At 39.9% G+C, this 19,708-nt stretch overlaps 1 protein-coding gene across 2 annotated transcripts in view; it reads right to left on the bottom strand.

The window, feature by feature from the left end:
- Positions 1-19,708, bottom strand: part of WDR3 (WD repeat domain 3) — a 39,547-nt gene that overhangs the window by 16,955 nt on the left and 2,884 nt on the right. For both annotated transcript variants that reach the window (XM_010830713.1, XM_010830712.1), the window contains exons 2-13: positions 17,967-18,174; positions 15,966-16,175; positions 13,491-13,609; positions 11,657-11,735; positions 10,395-10,490; positions 9,359-9,469; positions 9,101-9,202; positions 8,574-8,671; positions 7,238-7,345; positions 6,494-6,724; positions 3,438-3,531; positions 1,491-1,592 (exon numbers count right to left, since the gene is read on the bottom strand). In XM_010830713.1, coding sequence (XP_010829015.1) covers positions 1,491-1,592; positions 3,438-3,531; positions 6,494-6,724; positions 7,238-7,345; positions 8,574-8,671; positions 9,101-9,202; positions 9,359-9,469; positions 10,395-10,490; positions 11,657-11,735; positions 13,491-13,609; positions 15,966-16,175; positions 17,967-18,137 — 1,521 coding nt within the window. In that variant the 5' untranslated portion in view covers positions 18,138-18,174. The remainder of the gene's footprint in view (positions 1-1,490; positions 1,593-3,437; positions 3,532-6,493; positions 6,725-7,237; positions 7,346-8,573; positions 8,672-9,100; positions 9,203-9,358; positions 9,470-10,394; positions 10,491-11,656; positions 11,736-13,490; positions 13,610-15,965; positions 16,176-17,966; positions 18,175-19,708) is intronic.

Raw genomic sequence — 19,708 nt, forward strand, 5'->3', positions numbered from 1 at the left:
TTGAATATGCTATCTAGGTTGGTCATAACTTCCCTTCCAAGGAGGAAGCGTCTTTTAATTTCATGGCTGCAGTCACCATCTGCAGTGATTTTGGAGCCCCAAAAAATAAAGTCTGACACTGTTTCCACTGTTTCCCCATGTGTTTCCCATGAAGTGGTGGGACCGGATGCCATGATCTTCGTTTTCTGAATGTTGAGCTTTAAGCCAACTTTTTCACTCTCCACTTTCACTTTCATCAAGAGGCTTTTTAGTTCCTCTTCACTTTCTGCCATAAGGGTGGTATCATCTGCATATCTGAGGCTATTGATATGCAGAAACTGGTAAGACACCTCAAAATAATACAAAAGACCATTTTTATTTAAGGCATGGGACAAGAATTAAGATGTGTGGTTTTTCCTTAACCTCCTTTCTTGTTCTTTTAGGGCTGCCTGCACAGGTCTTATTTGAGAACTAACTCCTAGCAGTGCCTCATGTAGTCAGATGACAACTGATGTAAAGTTCTAGTTACACTTTCATTCGGTGTCAGGAAGAAAGACTCAACAACTACTACAGGGTAATGCAACAGTCAAAAGAATTTGCTGTGAAGTATTAAACTGGTCTCATCGCATTTTAGGGTTAGTGTAAAGTATAAGGAACACGGAGTAAGAAAACTAGACCTCAAATGTCTATTCTGCCGTTTCAGAGATCTGTAACATAGAAAGAAAAACCTTACAATGATGCTTAGTGTTGCTAAAGAGAGAAAGACTACCTAGTTTATAAAAGTGTTGTGAAAATAATAGTAAATGACATGATGGCTATGAAAACACTTTGGAAAATAGAACACGCCACAAACCCAAGATGCTAACTACTATTTACATTTTAAATGCTGCTTTATTTCTGCCCCCAATGGCATTACTCAATCTAAATTCCAGGTTCCATTTTTTCCCAAAAATATCTACTTTCAGGGAATACAGATTTGCCACTACTGAGGACATTCAAATAAATGGGCCACAATCCCTTCAGGTATTGTCAAAAAAAAATCTCAAAATGTTCTGAGCAACAAATAGCACCACTTGAGGTCTCCAGTGACTCCTTTGAAAGGAAACACACTGCTGTTGACTGGAAAAGGCTCACAAACTGACTAAAAACCACTAGACTTGTATAGTCATAGATATATAGACTGAAGGGGGAGCAGAAAAGACTGCTCTAACCTCTGTACCGCACTGCCCAAGGAAATATTTCCTCTTAAGAAGTATCACAAATCACTGGTAATGTAGGAGGATAAATATTGTCATGTCATGTAGCTCATGATCAAGAGCAGCTGAACAAAAATTCAGATCATAGTGACAGCTCTTCGTATTATCAGGCACAAAATATGGCACCATATATAGAGATTACACAAAGAGTGGACTTTCTTTAAATTCCTGTTAGGCAGCAGCAGAACTTGATATAAGAGATGGGAAGTGCAGCAAGAGTACTCAAGTCCAGATCGTCACATCTGGTTCAGTTACCTGATCCGGAGAGAGAGACAAGGACCATAAGGCTCCATCGTGTGCGTCTATTGTCTCCAGCAGATTTCCTGAGGCCAAGTCATAAAGCTGCAGCTTCCCCGTCTATGGAAGACACAAAATGAACACACCCGCAACCTCCACGATGCTTATCTACAGTGTCATAACCAAGCAGCAACGATGTGGCCGAGTGCTCAGGAAACGGCTTCCATGGTCTACCCACTGTACTTCCTCTGTGAAGAAGCGCTGTTAAATCTCCTACGGACATACCGGTCTAATCTTGGCAGGGTCACTATACTCTGCAACTATGGAATGCTACAACCTTGTAGTACAGGACTCCTGTCACTTCCACTGGTCCCCCAACTTCAAATGGGAAATACCGCGGCCAGAGGTGTATCAGAGTAAACATAACAGCAAATGGGGGATTTAAAAACCTTTAAAAATGTAATCAGTCCTTGAGGTGGACTAACAACTCCTCTCCATCTAGTTTTGGCTTCCCCTCTAGAATACATTGACAGTAATAAATACCACCTACAATGCTAAGGACAATGAACTTGGAAAAAAAAAATCGTGGTAGTTTAGAAAACTATCAGCCACACTTCCTCTTTAGACCCTGTATACGCTGTGGTCTTGGGGCCAGCACAGAACAGAACGCACACAGTGGCCAAGCCTGCTGCATGCTGAGTCTGTAAACATGCGGCGGGAAGAATGTAAGCAGAAGACATGCCTCCCAGGGCTGCCTCTCTCTAACTCTGACTATGAGTAAATTCATGTCCATGAGCCCATTTTTCCATCCGAAAAATGGAGTTTATATTAACAACCTCTCTAACCAGTTGTGGGGATTAAATGAGATAATGTATGTTAACGGCCTAGCACAGAGACGAGGCTAGGGATTCTGAGTCATACAAACAGTTTTTTAAACGATTAATAGTGGATGAACATTTGGTGAATGAATGAAAAATGAGGGTACTTTTAACTAAAATTTAACGTTCTGTGACATTGACTCTTGAACTCTCTCCAACTTATTTTATACTTTTTGGTGGGCAAAAAAAAAATCCATTGTGATAACAGGTTTTCTAATAAAAATGCACATATGGCATTGGTTTAAGGAGATAATGACAAATACTTGCAAAGCACTTTTCAAAATATTCCACAGACCTATTACACTTTATTCCCACTACAACTCCGACTATCACCATTCATGCTACTTCTACTGCCAGCTCTTATTCGTTATTTTCTGGGAGCCAGTCTCTGTGCTAACTGCTTTGCAGACTGTGAGGCAGTCTTTTTACTTTTAGATATCAAAGCTTACAGGGTGGAGTAACTTGCCCAACTCATAGCTAGTTGAGTAGACGAGCTGGGATTCAAACCCAGGCAATTTGGCACAAAAGGCTCTGTCAAAAAGCAAGTGCCATCATGTCCTAAAACAGATAAGGAAACACACTAGGAGAAGTTTATGCAACTTGCTCCAAGTTACCCATTTTTTAGGGGGAAGAATCTGAATCCAAATCCATGTTTGTGCATTCCCTCAGGTTCTCTCCCCATGTGACTACAGCTGAAGATTTGGTCACTTGGTCTCTCTTTACTGAATGCTTCTATCTACCACACCTGATGCTGGTATTTAATGTATTTTATTAATCTTCTCAAAACACAATTACATGTGTGTTTATAAAAATATGCACGAAAGGCTGATCGCCAAATTGTTAATGATAGTTATCTTGGGTCATGATTTTAATTTCCTTCATAATTTAACATATGGTTTGGTTTACCAAAAAAAAACACAAAACTTAAAAAAAAATAAAAACCTCAAAAAAAAGGGCAATGAACTATCACACTCTCATATTATCCAGCTCTAATACATTTCCCATATGCTAAGGAAGCAGGTTTCTTAAACAACTTGAAGACTATTGAGCAGAAAAGTCCCCTAAATCCATGGAAAAGTCTGTTTACCTTTGTCCCTATGACCACCTGCCGATCCCCAGGCACAAAGAATGAGCAGAGCGCGTATTCACAGGCCATCGTGCGAATGCACTGCAGCGTAGACCTGTGAGGGAGAAGGAGTAAAGAGAGCCTGCTTCTCCACCTGCGAAGGCAGCATGCACATTTAATATTAATACCTACTTAGCCACACAGAATGGTCGACAAGAGAGGACAAAGTCTGAACGCATGTGTGCTAAGTCACTTCAGTCGTGTTCAACTCATGTGACCCCATGCACTGTACCCACCAGGCTCCTCTGTCCATGGGATTCTGCAGGCAAGAATGCTGGAGTGGGTTGCAATGCCCTCCTCCAGGGGATCTTCCCGACCCAGGGATTGAACCTGTCTCTTATGTCCCCTGCATTGGCAGACAGAGTCTTGACTTAATTATAGTCAGAGAGAAAACAGTAAATGGCCCCTAACTTTGTTTTCTTTATAGGAGGTTCCCAATCCTAAGGAACAGATTCTACAAAAACAGAGTTTAAAAAAGCCATCTGCTTGGTTCAAGAGAACCCGATCTGCTGCTACAAAGAAGTGTGTGAGCCCAGAGGACTAAGTCAAATTAGCATATTATATCCCTACAAGTCAAGTTCATTTTAGTGGACCATTAACATTCACCCATTCAGCAAATACCCACTCCCTCCAGTATGTACTGAATGCCAGGTCCTGTTCCAGGTGCTAGAGATGAGACAGCGAGTTAAACACAAGAGATTCCGAATTCCATAAAGCTTAACATCCTCCGGAAGTAAGATGTGTATGGGTATCTCAGGGGCTAGCAGGTGTTGTGGAGAAACACAGAGCTGGGGGAAGGGGGCTCACAGTGCGAGGGGAGGCAGGGAACAGCAGGGTGGCCATGCGATGACAGCAGAGGGAGGATGGCCTGCAGCCGAATGGGAAGCTGGCTCCAGGAAGAAAGAAGAGGGAGCACAAGGGCCACAGCACGGGCACGTTCTTGTTGCCTGGAAGGGGTAGTGAAAAGGCCAGGGGCTGCAGTGGAGAAGGCGAGAGTGGTGAGACAGCAGCCCTAAGGACTGTGACTTCCAGTTAGCGTTAGATGGAGCTCTGGGAAGTGATGGAACTTCCATGATAAAAAGATTACATTGGCTGCCACGCTGAGAACAGACCACAGGGAGCAAGTAAGGAAGCATGGACGCCAGTCAGGAAGCTATTACCATCCAGATGAGAGATGGTGGTGGTCTGAACCCAATCGTGGCAGTGAAGGTGACGAGATGTGGTTGAAATTTCAGGTACATTTTGAAGGTGGAGCTGACAGGTTTTGTTAATGAACTGGACATGGGACATGAGAGAGAAAATCAAGAATGGCTACAAGGATTTGTGCTTTTAACTGCAAGAAGTAGTTATTTACTAAGATGGGGAAGTCTGTAGGAACAGAGGGTGAGGAAGCTATTGAAGAAATGAAGATCACAAATGTGGTCTGGACATAAAAGTTTGAGATGCCTAATTAGACATCCAAGGGGTGATACAAAAAGGATTTGGAATGAGAGTCTGAAGTTCAGGGAGAGGCTGAGGCTAGAGACACAAATTTATGAGTCATTAGCACAGACAGCCATCTGACTAGAGAGCACAGAAAGTGAAGTGAAGAGAGAGAAAAAGTTCAAAAACTTTGCTCTGAAGCATTTCAACATTTACAGGTCAGTAAAGTACAAAGGATTCAGCCAAGACTGAGGAGAACCAGCCAGCAGAAGAAGAGGAAGTAATGAAATTCAGTGTTTCAAGGAGGAGAAAAGTTACCAATTCAAGGAGGATGTCACACAAAGCTTATCGGTCACTAGATTTAAAAACATGAAGACTACTGATGAGATGACAAGAGCTGCTTTGGTGAAATGGTGGGGATAAAGGCCTGATGAAGAAAAGGATCAGCGGATGGGAGAAATAACTGGAGAGGGAGGTAAGGATGAGACAGCATATTCTTTTAAGATGGGAGATATTATAGCATGCACATCACTTCAGACATGTCCGACTCTTTGCAACCCTGTGGACTGTAGCCCACCAGGCTCCTCTGTCCACTGGATTATCCAGGCAAGAAATCTGAAGTGGGTTGCCACACCCTCCTCCAGAAGGTCTTCCCAACCCAAGGATTGAACCCGAGTCTCTTTAATGTCTCCTGCGTTGGCAGGCGGGTTCTTGACCACTAGGGCCACCTCAGATCTTTATACTGATAGGAATGACCCAACAGAGAAGGAAAATTAATGATGCAAGAGAGGGAGAGAAACTGCCAGAAGTAGATATATAGGTTGTGATTAACTTTTGGTTAGGAGCACCATCAGTCATAGGAAGAAAGATTATGTGATACAGATGCAGCTAAATTGCCAATTATAATGGGAGCATATGAATGTTTTTGGATGATTCCATTACTTTAGCCACCTGATGCAAATAACTGACTCATTGGAAAAGACCCTGATGCTGGCAAAGATTGAAGGCAGGAGGAGAAGGGGATGACAGAGGCTAAGATGGTTGGATGGCATCACCGACTCAATGAACATGAGTTTGAGCAAGCTCTGGGAGTTGGTGATGGACAGGGAAGCCTAGCATGCTGCAGTCCATGGGGTCGCAAAAGAGTCGGACACAACTGAGCGACTGAACCGAACTGATTTCTTCAGTGAACAACGAAACAAGGTCATCAGCTTAAAAGGGCAAGAGGTGTGAGATGTGAGAAGTAAGGAGGTGTGAGAGTCATCTAGGAAAGTGAGGAATTAGAAATCAAGATAAAGTTACTGGAAAGCACTAAGCCTACTTGAATTTAGAGTAGGTGATATGTTTGTGTCTAACCAAGTACAGCAATAAGCTTTAGACATGGAAGAAACTTGCATTTTTTGCACCACATCTAAAAAGGCAATTTTTCCTACTCTAAACTCCACAGGTCTACAGTCAAAATGCACTAAAAATACATTTTCAAGGGACTGTATTTAGGGCCCTAAGAAAAACTAATCATCAAGAGTACTAAAAACTAACTCAAAGGGAAGAAAACTTTACTGAGTAGAGCTACAGAAGGGCATCACTTCACAAACCTGTTCCATATCTTAATGGAATCAGCTGCTGCTGAAAGGATAGCAATATTGTCTGAGCTGAATGACAAAGTCCGCACGTCACTGCGATGACCTCCAATGGTAATTCTGTTTGTCCGGACAGGCTGAGGACCCGGCGTGGAAGCATTCAGTGAATATAATTCCACCAAGTTGTTCTGCAGCAGGAAAACCGCCTTTAACTCTCCTTGAGGAGTATGAATCAAGTCAAAGGATCTGCATGAGAAAATATTCACATATGTTCAAATGTTCCAGCAACCATCTTCATTTCAGCATTAACTTTTTTTCAGGAGAAAGGCTTTGCAATGCTCTCCACTTGTAAGTTAACAAGTGTAAAGGATTTTACTTATAAGAGTGCTCTGAATATTGGACAGTAGTCAAGTACAGACCAAGTCCAAGAAACCTGAGCTCAGATACTGGATCTGATTTGTTTCTGTGTATATTTTCTAAGTGACCTAAAATCCTTTTGGAACACAGGCTATCCATTTTTCTTTGTAATTAGCAGCAGTAAAGAACTATAAATGAAAAGATAAAAGGCTATCATAATGAAGCATAGAAGACGATGAATAAGTGAGGCCATGGTGAGCAGGAGAAACTGAGTCCCACAACCATTGTGTCCAGATATAATTTGTAGCGACTGCTTACAAATAGGATGAAAAGCTGATACAACTTAGCAGGTTACTATTTCTACAACACTTCAGATACTTCAGCTACTACATTTTCACTCACTTGATTTTGGCAGAAGTTTTGATATTAGCTACCCGTTGGATTTCATCTTGCAGAGTCATTTTGACATTGACTTCAAGGTCTTCCTCCTCCTCATTGCAAGAATTTAATCTAAAGGAGAAAAGGAAAAAAAAGTATCATCCTATCACTTTTTTAGAAGTTTTGCTATTACCTGAGTCAAGTTTTGGTCCAAGACCAACAAACCGTGTGGGAAAGTCATTTAACCACATGAAATTACCATGAAAATTAAACAATGAAGTGTATGTAGAAATGCATTGTGTACCACAATGCAATTAATATAAAGTATTATTCCATCCAACAGGTACCCTTAATAAATGGATTCCAAATGCAGTAGTCCATAAAATTGCTGCGGATGAGTTCACAGTTCAAACTATTCCACTGAAGTGTTTCTGATAAACTTCTCTATCTTTGGGACTTTTTAGAAAATCCATTAGCCTACACTTAGCAACTCAACCATGTCAAATAAACCAGAGGTCTCACAAGATCTGCTCTAGCAAATAAAAAATTTAAGAAAGGATGACTTTTTGAGACTTGATAAATTTCAACCACTGAGAAACTGATTTCTATAGCTATAATGACCTAATTAAGGTGATACTGTCCTAAACTTCAATTATGTAACTGTCCAACCAGTCTTCCTTCTCACAGTCCCACAGGTCAGCACCAAGCAATCCAGTCCCCTTCTGTATAGGTTGCTGTCACTGAAGATATACTGCTAGCCTCTCAGAATTAAATCCTTTAGAAAACTGAAAGTCAGTCAGTCGTGTTCGACTCTTCGCGACCCCCATGGACTATACAGTCCATGGAATTCTCTAGGCCAGATTACTGGAGTGGGTAGCCTTTCCCTTCTCCAGGAGATCTTCCCAACCCAGGGATCGAACCCAGTTCTCCCACATTGCAGGCAGATTCTTTACTAGCTGAGCCACAAGGGAAGCCCAAGAATACTGGAGTGGGTAGCCTATCCCTTCTCCAGCAGATCTTCCCGACCCAGGAATCAAACCAGGGTCTCCTGAATTGCAGGCAGACTCTTTACCAACTGAGCTATCAGGGAAGCCAAATCATTCAGAAGCTATGTTTAAATATCTGTGCTGTCTTTCTAGTTCTGTGTGGTTCTCAATGCAAGATCTACGAATATGGTAAGTTATAAAACTATACATAGAAATTACAACTTGGACTACCAGCACACCTTAAAACCTTCCCTAGCATTTAATAGTAACTGGAAACAGAGTAAATATTCCTTTAAGGAAGCCCCAATTTTTCTATCAGTACAATGTGGCCCACCCAGGGTACTTTATTAGTAGTAAATATTAAGAAAACACACTTTGCTTTCTTTTTAGCTTTCTTCATCTTCTTGTCCATTTTCTTCTGAATTTCCTCTTTGGAAAGGATACAAAACACTTCTAGCACAGAATCGGTTCCCTAGAAAAGGAAAAGGCTGATGTGAGTCCAGGAGAGGCAACTTGTTAATTCAGCTTTTTCTCTGTAAGAACATTTCTTTTTCTTCCCTATTGGTATTACCATGGACAATTTAATCTCTCTGTAATTGTCATCTCATCTGTAAAGCGGAAATATACCACTTTCTACAGTGTTCCTCTGAAGACTAAATAAGAAGTTAATGCTTTTAAATTGTTTAGAAAAGCAGGAATTTAATCAGTGTTTGCTAATAACAACAGTGATAATAGTAATTACTATTATGCTAACAGAAGCTAGGGAGTATAGATCCACAAGGTACCACATAATGAAATCTTAAAAGGACCAAAGAAAAACTCACGTCCACACCAAATACTAAATGAGTCTCTGAAAGGAACAGCGGAGTCCTTGTTATTTTCTCCTGAGCCTGATACTCACATGGCAAGCAAGAATCCTGCCTGTCTTGTCGACTGCAAGGTTCACAACTCGGTCCCTTCCTTCCCGCATTATGGATCCAGCTTTCCTGCATGTAAGGATGCGCTGCAGAAGAAGCAAGAGAAAAGCTGAAGCTTAACAGTTACTTCTGTTAACCCCGGAAAAGACAGGATTTCAAATGCAGGCAACAAAGATCATTCCTAAAATGAATACCTTCCCAGCACTCAACTCAACTGAACATAAGAAACAAAAATGAATTACATCCTCAGGAGTTTCATCCATCTCAAGGGTACCATCCTCTGCTTCATGTGAGTCCTGTATACCAGAAGATTCTTTGATTTTCTTGGGTTCTGGTTCTTCTGGGTCTTCAATCTGTTTTTATAAAAAAGGGAAAATAAAAAGTGAAATAATTAGTTCTAGGAGGTGACTCTTACCCTTAATGACTTAGAAACCTGTCTTCATGGCTACTGATAACTTCCATTTAGTGACCTCTCTGATCTCTTCGATGGCAGCACACTTACCAGAACATATTAAAAACAGACTACATCAAACACAAACCAAACATTATTCATCATACTAGTTTTAATAACTTCCCATAGTATACGGACCATTGTTCCATAACAAAGTGAAAAAATGATGACCTCATTAATTTTAAAATCTTAGGTGAAAGATCCACCATATTCTAGAAGGAAGGATTCAAATTGGCATTACAAATTGCAAACACACTATATGAGAGGTTACATTTTCTTCTTATATAAAGAAAAGATAAACTCTAGCCTACTAATGTAGAACCCATCAGAATGGCTACTGGATACACCACCACATATCTCACCCCAATTAAACCCTGGATAAAAGGTACATGATCTTTTATCCACACAAAATCTTTGAGGATCTGAGAAAAAGTTATAGATCTTCTCAAAATATACATATTTATATAAACATACAGAAATTCTACAAAGATATTTGTTTGAGAGAAGAGGGTCACAGATATCCTGAAGTCCATCCATGGACACCCAAAGATCAAGGAATATCAATCAAGCTAAGAGCCCTATAAACTAAAACATTAACATTACCAAAAGCTGTAACCCTAAAGCTATCCTTCTTCCAAGTGCAAATGAGAATAGAAATAAAACACAGAATGAAGGAAAAAAAATTGTGTGGAAGTCACAGGTTATCAGTAAGAGAAAATTCCAACACAACGTGTAAGTACTCAGTAATTACTTCTGATTCTAAATTCAACAAAACTATGAAACTGCTGAAACATGACCCTGCCCGTGATCAGAAAATCAGCAATTACCTCTTGTAGATAAGATATGTCCCAAGCCCTCAGTTCACTGTCAGAAGCCCCAGTGATGAGTCGCTTTTCTTCAGACACCAGAACCAACCCCCACACCTACAGAGCATAAACAGATTCAAATACTGTGATTTAAGGGAATCCAGGATGTAGGACATGACACCCCCAAAATCTAAGTATGCTGTAGTCAAATCACTTTGGCACTGTAAAGTCTAATATTAAGGGCAACCTTTTCAAAAGACACTAAAAGAAAGCCCACTTTTAGAAAGAAAATGATCTAGGGTAGAATTGTTGTTTATGTGGTAACTAGCAGTTTCTCTGTAATTTCCTATCCTTAAATTTAGATAATGGCTGTTCAGAATAAATCCTAATTAGAAGCCACTCAAGTGATAATTTTAAATCTGGCACTTCTTTGCTTTTAGCAGTGCTTACAAATAAAAGGTGCTCATTAATATCTATCAGAGTATCATTTTTAGACTCAAACATGCATGGATAAACACTGAAAGTAACAATATTGTTCCAAATCAACATAAAATTCTAATTTGCTTTTCCTCATTAATTCTAGGATGCGTATATTCCTCATACATTCTAGGGTGTATATACACATGCACATACATATACACATATAAATCTATATAACTGACTTATAATTAACATACATTATTAGCTAAAGGCATACAATACAGTGATTCAATTTTTATATATTCTGAAATGATCACCACAGTAAGACAAGTTACCATTCCATTGACATACAAAATTGTTGTAATATTACTGACTATGTACCCTGTATATGCATTACATCCCACAACTGGAAGTTTTTACCCCTAATTCACCTTCGCCTCTGCCTAATATGAACAAAGCACAGAGGATGCAAAGATGTAAAATATTCCCTGATCTCTATGGAACACATCTATGTTCAGGTAACTATTATAATGGCTATAATGTGCTATTTACATGTCACCAGGCCAGGCACTATACATGCAGTATCACTATACTTCCCTACAATCATAAAGGTGGACGCTTATAATTTAAAGTGATGAAACCCATATTCATGGGTTAAAAACTAATGTAAGACCAATATTTACTAAATGCCAGAGCAGCAGTAGCAGCAGCAGAGCAGCTCTATCTGCTCTGATGGTTGGCACTTTGTCCACCATCCCAACTTCTCTCAAGACAGGATATACCAATTATTGTTAGCAGTAAAGAAATGCTCTCTTCCTTTCTGCCTTGCCATTCTTGCCCTGGCCCCATAATCCTACACGTACCTCAGTTCGGTGGCCAACCATTGTTTTAAAACAGTGCTGGGTATCAAGGTCCCACCATTTCAGCATGGTATCTTTCCCACTAAAAGAAGAAATAGGAAAAAAAATCTTATTAGGAAGAATCAAATGAACATGAAGATCAAGGACTCATTTGTTGCCTTAAAAAGACATAATACACAGCAATGATGTCTAATGTTAATATTTACCTTTCTTTTGAAAAAAGAATCCTAAGTCTCAAAACACTCCTCTTTTTTCCTGGCAAGAACTGAGTCAATGAAAAGCCATGGACTCTTCGCTGATTATAGCCACCCAACCTCCTTTCCCCTCTATAAAAGGAGAAAGCTCTTTTTCCCTTGCTGAGTGGAAATGAAATGGCAATTCTCTGCTGATTCTAAATAAATCCATTTTTGCTGGGGGCAAAGAAAAAAAGAATCCTAATTCTCTATATGGCTATTCTCAGGTAAAAAATAAAATGTTCCAAAAATAACCTTGAATTCCGAGTGCTACAGAACATAAAACTTGGGCTGTTACACACCATTTCCATAGCCACAGCATCAACATTCCTTCATCTGTCTAAGAAAGAGCATAGCCTCTCTTGCTCCCTTGTCTTCCAATGTTCAGCTAGTCTCCAGGTCCCGAAAATGCCTCCTCTGGGAAATCTCTAAGCCTTGATTCCTTCCAATCCATTTCTGTACACAAACCTGAATCTAAGTCCTATTGCCTGAATTATTTTATATTTTAATAACTTATGTGGTCTCTGTCTATTCGAATCTGTTACCTCATCACATCCAATACACCACTGGCAGATAATCTCAATTTCCTAACTTTGCACCAACTCAAGATTCTCTATGAAATCAAAATCAAGCTCTTTGGCACCATTCCCCAAACCTCCCATTCACTGGCTCTTAATCTCCCTGCCAACAGGCTCTACTCTTCCTGCCTCAAATGCCTGTTCTCTGTTTCTTCACCAGTAGAAATCTACCATAATGCTGGTACCAGGATTAAAACTGGAAATATCCTAAAACCCAATTTACAAAACCTTTCCTATACAATCCTACCTCCCGGTGTCATTTCCTTTTCCTTACATCCCCTAAGCTCTCAGGTGTATGTATATTCTAGGAACTGTAGAGTCACTGCCTCGTGTTATCTGAACAAGACACACTACCACCCCTGTATCCTACCCCACAGGGACAAATCCACCATTTGGACAGCATTTTGTGCTGCTCTTCTACACCGCTTCTGGTTCTTCTGTGGTTCTTACTAATTACTGTGGTCCTTCTAAGTACTGCCTGGCAACATTTTGGATTTCAAACTTTCCTGGGTAGCCATTCCTTAGGAATGGTAACTATTACATTTAGGCTGAATGATATGAAATTGCTGTTATCTGACATATCACTTTTAACCCATACAAATGGTCCAACCTATTAGATGTTCAGGAGCCCTAAGGATGGAGTAAATAAGTCTCTTTTAAAGAGGCAGGCTAAAACAAACATTTAGTAGTCACATCTGCCCGCTGTTCCATATTCAGTTTTCCTACTTTCTAGGGATCCAGAAAGTAGACAGTTCATGCATCTGTCAAAGAGTTATCAGGGGGAAATAATGACAAATCAGAAAAGGGAATTAAAGAATGCTATAAAGAACTCTGCATAGCACCCATGATACTGTTGGGGAGGGGAGGCAGGGGCAGAGGAAAGCAGAGAGAAGAGGCAACTAGCAAATAAGCTTGAGTGTAGCGTGAAGAAACGAGTAAGGAATCAAGCAAATTCCTTCTATGAAAGCCTCACTGTCAATTCACCTAGAAAAAGAACTGGACACGAAACTGTTTCCACTACTTTACCTCGTAACCAGCAGGTTCTTTTCTCGTAGAAACAATGCTTGTGTGATGGCGTCCTTGTGTCCCTTTAGACGGTAGAGGCCACTTTCATTGATCACATCCCATACGATAATATCCGTGTCCTAAAGGAATCAAATCATACAGAAGAACTTTATCACATAAGGCCTAACTTGACAAAAAACAGGGTGTAATATTCTTATTAGAAAGTTGATATGTAGTTCTTATAGAAAACTTGGAAAGCACACAGAACAATAGAGAAGAAACAAACACCAGCTGATTTCACCACCCAGACGTGATCAACATAGATATTTTGTGTACACTGCTCCAGTCTTTATGTGTACATACATGCTGTTAACTGAGATCATGCTATTACTATCATTTTAGAACCTTCTTTTTCTCCTTTAATATATTTCTCTATTTCCACGTCATTACAGACTCTTCTCATTTTTAACAGTCATGTGGTAACCAACCTTAAGGATATATCATTATTTTAAATTTTTTTCTATTTCAGCCGTTTAGGTAGTTACCAATTTCTGCTATTATAAATATGTGGAAACGACCATTCTTGTACATCAATCTTTTATATATCTCTGATCAGAATAAAGACTAAAAAGGGACATTCTTGGGTTAAAAGGTATTTTTTCTATTTTAATACCTTTAAATAGAATAATAATTTTAATGGAATTTAATCTGAAATTCAGGGTGATCTCCAGAAAGGTTGCACCAGTCTAAAGGTCCACAGGAGCTGTGTGTGACAAGACCAGTTTTCTCATCCCTTCAGCACTGGGTATTATCAGTTGCTCAAAAACCACTGCCAATTTCACAAGTTGAAAGGCTACCTCAGTATTTGATTTGCATTTCTGAATACCAATGAGAAATTCTGCACATCCTCTATGGTGATTACTGGCCTTTCTGTACCTCCTGCGAACTGTCAAGTCATGTCTTTCATCTTCCTTTGGGTCTTATTTACTTGTTGTTATTAAGACATGATATTAATATTTGCCTTTTATTCTAGAACTATTAAATACTTTCCCTTTTTCATTGTCCTTTATTTTTTCCAGTTTTACTTAAAAATGATTGACATATATGACTGTATAAGTTTAAGGCATATAGCATGATGGTTTAGTTTACATATATTGTGAAATGATTACCATAATAGGTTCAGCTAACACCCATCTTCTCATTTAGATCCATTAAAAAGAGAAAAAATTTCTCGACGTGATATAAACTCTTAGGATTTACTCTTAACAACTTTATTATATTGTTTTAATGTTTTAAAATACATTGTAAATATTCAAATATTAAGCATTCAAAATTTCCTTTCTTATTTCCTTACCCATAGGCTTGAAGTCTTTATCAGATTGATATCAGATATTTTATCACCTTGATATCAGATATTTATTTATGTATCTTCTAGTTTACTTAAAACACCATGATTTAAGTCTTTGAGAATTTTTTTGGTACATGGCATGAGGTAACGTTTTAACTTAAAATTCACCCCCACATGGTGAGCCAATTGTTTAAGTATTACTTCAGAAGTAATCCATCATTGTTCTACTCAAAAATGTCACCTTTAAAGTAATTAGGAAATATATATACATATATATACACACACACACTAACTAGGTATATCAAGTGGATATGTTTCTTGTATTCCCATTTGGTTGCAATAATCTGACTATTTTGTATTAATGCCAGCTTGATATAACATATTATAAATTGTGACTTCATAACACATTCTAATACCTGAAACCTCTTAAAAAAAATCCAGCCCTGAAAAAGAGTCAGAAACCCTTTTATTAATTTTTCCCAAAACTCTGCTGTTTATATTCATTTGTTTTTACACATGTGCTTTTAAATCATTTGGTCATGTTAAAAAAAAAAAAAATCTTTGGTATATTTAATCCGTTTTATCTATATAAACCAATTAGAACATAGGAGTATCATCTCAACACTTCGTCTTGCCATTCAAGAACATGGCTTGTGTCTCTACTCATTCAAGTCTTTGTTACATTCTTCAGTAAAGTTTCACAATATTTTTGAGTCCATTATTTAACACACAATTGTAAATGGAATCATTTACATTCTATTTTCTAACTGATGACTGAGGTATAGGAAAGTGAGATATTTTACCAAATGAATGGCCAAGAAGCATCCTCTGCCTTTCCAATGCTTCCTCCACCCACTTGTGTACTGTTTTGGGTAGGCAAATGTACAACGATGTCACATGGTAATTATCATGGACAGCCTCATCCTGTTCCCATATTTTACAGGCTTTACTCAGAGAATCTGACAGGAAACAAAACGGACCACCCAATTCAAATCCATCCTTCTCACTCTATACTACCACTGATACTATTTTGTACACAGAGTGCCCACTGTTTCAGCCAACAATTTTTGTGAACAACCTGCTTCAGCTTGTTCAGTCTTATGCTCCTTTGCCAGATCAAAGTCAAGACACCTAATTCAAGGTCTCACCTTGGATCCAGAAGCCAGCCTGCCTCCTAGCTGATCATACTTCAAGGATGTGATGGCTGCTTTATGTCCATTGAAGGTCACATTTCCTTCTCCACTCAGGAGACTGAAGATTCGGATAGATCCATCCTCATAACCAACAGCTAAGTGCAGCCCATCTGGGGAGGGGCACAAGCAAGTGACTTCATGTTTAAGCCCCTGAAGGATGAGGATCTGAAATAATAAAAATTGAAAATAATGTAGAGGAGTTAAGCATGTCATCAAGGAAAAAGTGTGGGACCGTCAGGCACAGTAAAATTAAAAGCATCAATAATTCCAAATCGCTCTTCTGAATAATAATGGAACTCTGCATTCTGTCTCAAGTTCTTTAATATAGAAACTACTATTTGCACTGGGTAATGAAACATTCAAGAAAAGGTAAAGCTATACTACACTATTTCTCCAAAGCTTTACATTAGTATCGATCAGAGCAGATCAGATCAGTCACTCAGTCGTGTCCGACTCTTTGCGACCCCATGAATCACGGCACACCAGGCCTCCCTGTCCATCACCAACTCCGGGAGTTCACTGAGACTCACGTCCATCAAGTCAGTGATGCCATCCAGCCATCTCATCCTCTGTCATCCCCTTCTCCTCCTGCCCCCAATCCCTCCCAGCATCAGAGTCTTTTCCAATGAGTCAACTCTTCTCATGAGGTGGCCAAAGTACTGGAGTTTCAGCTTTAGCATCATTCCCTCCAAAGAAATCCCAGGGCTGATCTCCTTCAGAATGGACTGGTTGGATCTCCTTGCAGTCCAAGGGACTCTCAAGAGTCTTCTCCAACACCACAGTTCAAAAGCATCAATTCTTCGGCGCTCAGCCTTCTTCACAGTCCAACTCTCACATCCATACATGACCACAGGAAAAACCATAGCCTTGACTAGACGGACCTTTGTTGGCAAAGTAATGTCTCTGCTTTTGAATATGCTATCTAGGTTGGTCATAACTTTCCTTATACACGCTAAAATTTCCCAGGCAAAGGAATAAATTCCTAAGTCCTTGTTCTATGTCAACACCAAATGACTTTCCAGAAAGGCTTATGAACACATCCTTGCTTTAACTGAGCCCCATCTCAGAAACCAATGTGCATGGCACTAGAGTGCTACAGTGGTTTATCCCCAAGGGACTTTGAGGGACAATAAGTATTAACCTCTTGGGAGTCACAAAGAGAGTGGACAAGATCAAAATGCCTGTATTTGGTTTGGCAGAAGTGGTAGGCTTAGGAATTCAGAGTTATACAAAATATCAAAGGCTAGTTTAACAACCCTTTGGCCTCATCTGCATAAGATTCAGTCAACATATTCCTTTTAAATGCCTAATATTCTGTAACTGAGCTTCCCTGATGGCTCAGGGGTAAAGAATCTGCCTGCAATGAAGGAGATGCAAGTTCAATCCCTGGGTTGGGACGATCCCCTAGAGAAGGAAGTGGCAACCCATTCCAGTATTCTTCCCTGGAAAATCCCATGGACAGAGGAACCTGGCAAGCTACAGTCTATGGAGTTGCAAAAGAGTCAGACACGACTTAGCGACTAAAACAACTATAACAACTCCACAATTAGTTCTGAGGGCAAGTATAAGTTGAAAAGTGGAGAACTGGCAGAGGAAAAACAATGAATAAAAATGGAAAACAATGCTGGGAATAATGATTACAAATAATTACCTGTAAACATCACTACAAAGAAATACCTAAAAGATAAGCTCCTATTTGGTTATGCTTTTCAGAGTTTAGTGTAGAAGAACACAATAGAATCTTTTCCACTGTGTGAAAACACAAAAGAATCTTTTCTATCGTGTTCTATTTCACAATACAATACTTGGCTATCCAGATCCAAAGATTTAAAAAAACAATTTCTAGAGGCACACACAGTAAAGAAAAAAATCTGTGAATAAGACAGACCTCTCCCACTTCTGCCTCCACCCTCAAATACCCATAAATAGTATGAACCTGGATGACTGCTGGCTTACCTTCTCTCCTTTCCGTAAGTCCCAGATGAAAACGTGTTCACAGGCTGGTACTGCCACATAGCGTCCTTTTTCACCACGAAGTGTCACGAAGACAATGTTACCTTTTTGGCTGCCAATAAGGCCAAAGACTGCACTGGCAACATAGCGCAGGTACTGCTTGGTGAGCCCCATGTTTTAACATCTGATACCGGAAGTGAGGCAGCTGCACCTACAAACAAAGAAGACTCAGTACTTCAGGCACCTCGGTTCTGCTGAGTTGCTGAACACCAGCTATTCATCATGTGCTTCAAAGTCTTTGACCCCGTGGCTGCTAAACCTTCATTTACTCTGAATATACCACTGACATAAAATACCTGAACGGCTTCATTTTTTATTCACGGGGTGACTCAACATGTCATCTCTCATTCCTCAAGTTTCAAACTGGTCACACTGCATGCCCACCTCACAAATATCTGACAGGTGTTAAGGCTTCGATGCACCTGAACAATTTGCTTCTGACCCCTAGTTCAACTACCAAAGATTTTAAACTGAGATTGACAGTCCCAGACTGAAAATATTTATTAATGAGCATTTATTGTGAACCTACTAATAATTAGACAGGCACTAATCTAGATGCTAGCAATATGGTCTTGAGCAAAACAAAAATGCCTCATCTTGTGTCACTTATCTTTGAGCGCAGCAGCTCTCAAACTCCAGAATGTGTCTAAATCACCCAAGTGGTTATGAAAACAGATAGTAGGAACCACCTCCCTCACCTCCCTAGTGTCTATTTCTGATTCAGTAGGTCTGGGGTGGAGCCCAAGATGTTTTCAAGTCTAACAAGTTCCCAGGTGACGCTGCTGCAGTTCCTCATTTTCAGAAGTACTATATAACATGTGTAGGTTGATCCTTGATTTCCAAATCAGGGCAGCCACCTTCCCTTGGAACAAAAAAATAATACAAATTGTACACTATTTTTGACAGATTTCATCGTTCCTGTGTGACTGAGTAGGACACTACGTGTGTGCTGCGTGCTAGCTGCTCAGTCATGTCCGACTCTTTGCAACCCCACGGACTGTAGCCTGCCAGGCTTCTCTGTCCATGGGGATTCTCCAGGCAAGAATACTGAAGTGGATTGCCATGCCCTCCTTCAGGGGATCTTCCCAACCCAACGATCAAACCCAGGTCTCCCGCAATGCATGTGGATTCTTTATGGACTGAGCCACCAGAGAAGACTGAAATTGTCAAGTCAGACAACACTCCCCTCCATCTGCCTACTGTTTATAGAAAAACTTTAGTCTCCTAAAGTTCCCTGAGTTCCAAAGAGCAAATTTAATCAAAAGTGAGAAAATGCAAAAACAAAGAAATGAATCAAGACAAAGTATTAATAATTTAGCCATTAAACAAAATCACGGGCCTTTAGTTTCCTCTCAAGGGCTATACAGATGATACTGAGTCATATCCTTGAGCTATTTTTCAGATATTGATATCCCCACCAGGAGGAAGAAGTTAACTGCATGCTGACCACCAGCACTTACACCCCAAACTGGCTGGACCAGGTTGATGGTGTTGACTCCCAATTACCATGTCCACCAGCTGATTACACATCCCACCTCCTCTCCCTCATTTTGTCTTTAAAAACCTTTCCCTGAAAGCCAATTGTGTGTGTGTATGTATGTGTATGTGTGTGTGTGTGTATGTGTATGTATGTGTGTGTGTGTGCGTGCACGCGCACACACAGATCACCTCCCCTGGCCCCCCAC

Source organism: Bison bison, unplaced genomic scaffold, assembly GCF_000754665.1.
Source record: "Bison bison bison isolate TAMUID 2011002044 unplaced genomic scaffold, Bison_UMD1.0 scf7180017864519, whole genome shotgun sequence".
Taxonomy (NCBI): domain Eukaryota; kingdom Metazoa; phylum Chordata; class Mammalia; order Artiodactyla; family Bovidae; genus Bison; species Bison bison.